The sequence below is a fragment of the Rhincodon typus genome, chromosome 7 (assembly GCF_021869965.1).
Source record: "Rhincodon typus isolate 14 chromosome 7, sRhiTyp1.1, whole genome shotgun sequence".
Taxonomy (NCBI): Eukaryota; Metazoa; Chordata; class Chondrichthyes; order Orectolobiformes; family Rhincodontidae; genus Rhincodon; species Rhincodon typus.
Genome location: NC_063338.1, coordinates 40,441,202 through 40,447,908, shown reverse-complemented (window position 1 = coordinate 40,447,908; position 6,707 = coordinate 40,441,202). Strand labels below are relative to the sequence as shown.

The 6,707-nt window shown below is 44.5% G+C and overlaps 1 protein-coding gene across 1 annotated transcript in view; it reads right to left on the bottom strand.

Moving 5' to 3' along the window:
- The window catches only part of prkra (protein kinase, interferon-inducible double stranded RNA dependent activator), a 24,848-nt gene that overhangs the window by 15,920 nt on the left and 2,221 nt on the right, over nt 1–6,707 (bottom strand). The window contains exon 2 of the mRNA XM_048598996.1: nt 4,300–4,469. Coding sequence (XP_048454953.1) covers nt 4,300–4,469 — 170 coding nt within the window. The remainder of the gene's footprint in view (nt 1–4,299; nt 4,470–6,707) is intronic.

Here is a 6,707-nt window from a genome sequence, read left to right as displayed (position 1 = left end):
CCAACCTCTTGTCCACCAACCTCTTGTCCACCAACCTCTTGTCCACCAACCTCTTGTCCACCAACCTCTTGTCCACCAACCTCTTGTCCACCAACCTCTTGTCCGCCAACCTCTTGTCCACCAACCTCTTGTCCACCAACCTCTTGTCCACCCACCTCTTGTCCACCAACCTCTTGTCCACCAACCTCTTGTCCACCAACCTCTTGTCCACCAACCTCTTGTCCACCAACCTCTTGTCCGTATTCCCTGATGCCCTCTCTTCTACCAACACAACTTGCATACCGACACACCCTGCTGTCAAAAGCGCTCAAGTCCCGTACCCTCCCATGTTCCCTGTCTCAGTGTTCATACCCTTCTGCTCGACTCCTACACATGCCCTGACTCCCACACAGTCTCCGCCCCCAACTCGGATTCTCACACAAACTCTCCCTCCTGCCCAACTCTCCCACATCCGACTCCCACACACCCCTTCCTCCCTACCCCTGCCCAACTCCCCCACATCCTCTCCCTCCTTCCCTTACACAAGTCCCACACACCCCTCTCTCTCCTCACACCTGACTCCCACATAGCACCCTCCTTGCTCAACTCCCTCACACCATCTTCCACCCATCCAACTCCCACATAGACGCTCCTTCCCGAACGCCCCCTCCCATTTCCTACTTGACCCCCTGCCCAAAAACAAACACATTCCCATCTCCTTGCCCAAATCCAACACAGCACCCATCTTTCTGCCCAACTCCCCATGAGACTCCCAGAACTCCTCCCCTCCCTGCATGCCTGTCACCTGACTCTCAAACTCCCTGTCTCCCACTTGACCCCTCTCCCCTGCCTAGTATCCACACAATCCTTCCTTATACAGTTCCTCCTTCTTGATCATCTCCCATACCCACATCTCATCCAAACCCCACACGACACTTGCCCAACACTTGGGAGCACACACCCCTTCTCACTCTTCTGACTCCTACGTGCCACGTTCCACTGTACAATTCTCCACCCTAAGGAGTTCCTTGCACTCCACTCACCCTAGCTCCTAATTGAGGACCATTCATCCCCAACAGCCACCTATCTGATCTCCTTCCCATCTCTGGGGAACAGCAGCAGGAAGAAAATGTAGTTAAGGCCACAGGCTCCATCTAGGCAGATGTGCAGCTGAAACAGAAACTAGAAGCAGGAGTAAGCCATTCAGCTCTATGAGGTAGCTCTATTATTCAATATGATCATGACTAATCCTCTATCTCAAATCCACATTGTCACTTTCTCCCCTTACCCCTTGATGCCTTTTAACATCCATCTCTTTCTTAAAAAAATTCAATGATTTTGGGGGTCTCCACAATTTCTATGTTAGAGAATTCAACAGGTTCACTCCTATTGGTGACGAAAACATGTTTCCTCATATCAAGCCTAAAAGGCCTACCCCATGACCCCTGGTTTAGATTCCACAACCAATGAACATATCCTCACTGCAACAATGGATTTGGAATTAGGGGCTGGGTACAGACCATGACTCTACAGCTATATATAGGTCCATAACATGTACGATCAAAAATCACCTACCAAGACAATTCTGCTTTCTACTGTCCTAACTGAAGTGATGACTTCACTTTTCCACATTATATTACATCTACCATGCTCTTACTCATTCACTTGCCTATGTCTCTTAAAGCCTACTTTCCCACAATTTCATATTGTCAGCAAACATGGATATATTAAATTCAATCCTCTCACCTAAATCATTGAGATGAATTATGACTAACTGAGGCCCAAGCACAAATTCTGTGGTATCCCCGCTGGTTACAACCTGCAAACCTGAAAATGATTCACTGATTCATACTCTGTTGAGGTTCATTAGCCAGTTCTCAACCAAAACTAAATTACAATCCCAACAGGCACACCACTGAATACTTTTCTGACAATCGGAATGTGCTGGACCCACCTTATCTACCCTTCACTTACATCCAAGAAGAATTTTCAACAGATCTGTCAAATGGGACATCCCTTTCACAAATCTGACAGCATCCAATTACTATGTGTCCAATGATTGTTTGGCAGTGTTATGGGATGTAGTGGTTTGGAAAGAATGCAAAATGGTGAACTGAGAACAATGTGGCCACTTCCCCAGCTGATCTCAACGCCTAAAGAAATGCCATTCAGTAAAAAGTCACTACAGTCCCAGAGGCTGCTCTCTGAAAGAGATGACTGGTAGTGAGTTTAAACTGAGGGCAGCTGCCTCAGGCAAGGTTGAGAAGGCAGGACTTTTGTGGTGACCTCAGCCAATGTGGAAATTGAACCCACACTGTTTGCATTACTCTGCATTGTAAAGCAGCCACCCAGTCATATGAGCTAACCAACTGGCTTAGATGCTGCTCAGTATTACCAAGGTCAACCCCTACTGTATCCCTCAAAAGCACTGAACTCAATAAACTCAGGAACCAGGAAAGGGCTTTAAAGTTAGTTAAAGCATTTCTTTTAAAACAGGGGACACTTTTGCAATGACATATTATACAAGCTGCTTGTCATCTCTAGGTTGTTTACTTAAGTTAGTTTATAATGGTATATAGAGTAAGAGCTTGAACAACAAATAAGAGAAATTGCACTGGCCAACTCAACAGGGTTGAGGCTTATTGTTTACGATAGTTTAAGGTGGTTCAACAAGCTAATGGTACCTGTGGATGTTTAAACATTGAAATTTCCTCCATTACCACAGAGACGGATATCAAGAGGATGTGAGACAGGAGAGGTCACGTAGGAACAATCAGCCAAACAAGTGAATCAAATTATATTTTCAAAATGAAAGCATTTAGAAGATACAGCTATGATGAATGAAAAATGACAGCAAGCAACTATTACACTCACAGGAAGTGAGTTCTATCAGACAAGGCATCCAATTATATAACTGAGATAGCAACAACTGCAGATGCTGGAGTCAGAGATAACGAAGTGTGGAGCTGGAAAGCTGACGTTTTGGGTCAGGACCATTCTTCAGAAATGGGGAGGGGGAGGGGTGCTTAGCAATAAGTAGAGAAGGGCTGGGGCTGGGGAAGGTAGGTGGGATGGTGATAGGTGATTGCAGGTAGGGAGTGGTCGGGATTGGTCAGTGAGGTGGGAGGAGCGGATAGGTGTGAGAGAAGATGGACAGGTTGTGTCAGGTCAGGGGATGTGAGGGAGGATTGGTCATGGGAAGAGGCTGGGGGTGGAGAGATTTTGAAACTGGTAAAATCCACATTTAGGCCATCGGGCTGTAGGCTCCTGAGGCGGAATATGAGGTGTTGCTCCTCCAGTTTGCAGGTAGTGTCATTGTAACACTGGAGGCGGCCCAGGATGGACATGTCACCCAGGGAGTGGGAGAGGGAGTTAAAACTTTTCGCGACCGGAAGGTGTTGTTGTTTGTCGCGTACAGAGCGCAGATGTTCTACAAAATGGTCTCTGAATCTCCCCTTGGTCTCACCATCCGTAGAGAAAGTCATTTTTGGAGGCTCTGGATGTTGTTTATGTAGACATTGTCGCGGTCAGGGTGATGTAAACGTTGTCGCAGTCAGGTGAGACCAAACGGAGAATTGGAGACCATTTTGTAGAACATCTGCGCTCTATACGCGACAAACGACAACACCTTCCGGTCACGAAACATTTTAACTCTCCCCTCCCCTTCCCACTCCCTGGGTGACATGTCCATCCTGGGCCTCCTTTAGTGCCACAATGACACCACCCGCAAACTGGAGGAGCAACACCTCGTATTCCGTCTTGGGAGCCTACAACCCGATGGCCTAAACACGGATCTTACTAGTTTCAAAATCTCCCCAACCCCAGCCTCATCCCCTGACCAACCCTCCCTCTCATCCCCGCCTCCTTGACCTGGCACAACCTGTCCACCTTCTCTCTCACTTATCCACTCCTCCCACCTCACTGACCAATCCCCACCACTGCCTACCTGCACTCACCTATCACCATCCCACCTACCTTCCCCAGCCCCAGCCCTCCTCTCTCTATTCATTTCTGAACTCCCCTCCCCCTCCCCATTTCTGTAGAATGGTCCCGACCCTAAACGTCAGCTTTCCTGCTCCTCTGATGCTGCCTGGCCTGTGTTCCTCCAGCTCCACATTGTGTTACATCCAATTCAATAAATTTCATTTATAGGAGATATGCATCTGTTTACAGTTAGGTCTAGAAGTACAAAACTGCATTACCATGGAATATCTTTGCAATAAATATCTGAATCTGTTTATATGAAACAGATGTGGAACATTACAGCTTTAACATACAGAAGGGAGCCATGGGTGGGAATAGCAATAGCATTCGACAAACCTGTGCAGCTCACTTCTCCTACTGTTGCTCTGAAGGTGAAATTAGGCAGATGAGATTGACCCTCAGATTTCACAAGTTCATATTGGAGGAATTGACCACTTTTTGTGCAATACTCCTGTAGTCGGCTGATAGGAGTCTTCCTAGGACGTGTAGCAATCACTTGATCCAAACTAGGGGTTGAAATAAACAGAATTTAAAGATATAGAAGTAAAAATATTCCAAAAATAAATGTTATCCCAAACATATTGTGAACTTAAGAACCACTTAAGCACGCTTGATAGATGTTTAAAATTGAGCTTGGGAATATACTAATTGAATTTCCATTAACACTCATGCTTCTGGAACACAAGCAAACCATAAAACTATGAGAGAAAGAAGAGGTGAAGACTGACCTTTCCAAATAACAAGTATCACCACATTTCAACAGAGATGGCCAGTAACACAATGAAGAAAATAAAATTAAAAATGGAAAGAGTAGCAAGTTTAAGCCATTGGTTTGTAATTAAGATTACATTAAATATATAATTTTGTACAACATATTAACTAAACAGCTGTGGCTGGTCTCTAGTAGCAACTAAAAACACCATTACAGTGACAATAGCTCTTTTCTGTGCAGTTTTGTGGATTGAAACTGGGATGCCTATCAACAGATTGTCTGAACACTCCTCATACATTTAAATCCCAGCCTACACTGAAGGTTGAAATTTCACTCGTGCCGCATTTTTCATTGCACATATAAATGGCTTGGACATCTAGGACGTACAGTTTCAAATCACAGACAATATAAAAACTGGCTGTGTGCTTGATTGTAAGGAAGAGAATACAGACCACAGGAAGTTATCAATGGACAAGTCAGGTGAATGGAAAAATGGCAAATGGAATTCAATCCTGAGAAGTAAGGCAATACATTTGAGAGGGTTAAATGTCACGACTGAGGTACCATGCTGGAAATCAACTCCTATTATTCCTGGAGTCATCAGAAAAGTTAAGATTTTAAAGTAAGTACACAGAATTCTCATTACAGATCCATGTTGACAGAAAGTCCGGGCCAGATTTCTGTACTTAAAAATTACTATTTATTACAACTGATATAGACTGTAGCTACAGGTAGACAGTTATAAACCATCATAATATAACACACACAAATTAAAACTATAATCCCCTTATCAACTCCCCCTTGCATGTAGGCAGGCCACAGATGTACAGATGGTAAAAACACATGGAAAAGGGGAAAAACAGTTTAATAGTGTGTCTGCAAATTCTGTTGAACTAGCTCTTGCTAATCCAAAGGTTTTTTTCCTAGCTTTCCTTTTACAAATGCTTCCACTAGTTTGCAACAGGCACAGTGTAGCTGCTTCGCATGTGAAAGTTCTCTGATTTACCAATTAGAAGTCACAATATCTAGTAACTGCTGAATGAAAGTTTAACTGGTCTTCTTCATTCTTATAGTCAGTTGTGACTGCAGAGAACAGAGAGATCATTTCTGAGCTGGTGGAGATCAAAATCCTTCTCTAAGTCCATCAATAATAAAGGCAAATATTCCATATGCCTTCTCAACACCTTATCTAACTCCCAGTCCTGCCGCCTTTAAGGATCTACAGACATGCACACCACAGTCCTCCTAATCCTCTGTACCATAGAGTCCTCGCATTCAGTATGTTCTCCCTTGCATTCTAAGTGCTCCCAAAATTAATCACCTCATATTTCAGGATTAAGTTCCACTTGCCACTGTTCAGCTTCTCTGACCAGCTCTTCCAAATCATCCTGTTGTCTAAGGCTTTCCTCCTATTTTCCACACAACTAATTTGTATATTATCTGCAAACTTATTACTAACAACTTATGTCCATGTCTAGATCAATAATGTACACCACAAACAGCAAGGGACCCCGCACCAAACCCTTTTCAACCATAAAAACATCCTCCATCCACCACCCTCTGCTTCCTGCCACTAAGTCAGTTTTGGATCCAATTTGCCAAATTGTCCTGAATCCCATGGGCTCTAAGCTTCTTAAGCAGACTGTCATGTAAGATCTTGTCAGGAGCCTTAGTGAAGCCCATGTAGATTTCATCAAGTACACTTGCACATTTAGTCACCTGCTAGAAAAAAATCAATTAAATTTGGAGAATTTTTCCAAGAATTTCCCTATCACTGATGTTAGACTTCATGGCCTGCAGCTTCCTGGTTTATCCCTACCAGCCACCTTGAATAATGGTACCATGTTAGCCATCCTCCAGTATGGCAACGCCTCCCGTAGCCAGACGGTATTTGAAAATTAATGGCAGAGCCCCTTCAATCTCCTCCGTTACCTTTCAAAGGAGTCTGTGCTACATCTCTTCTGGGCCGGCGGGGGGGGGGGGGGGGGGCATCCCTTTGAAGCCCACTAAAACTTCCTCCCTCAATGATAAT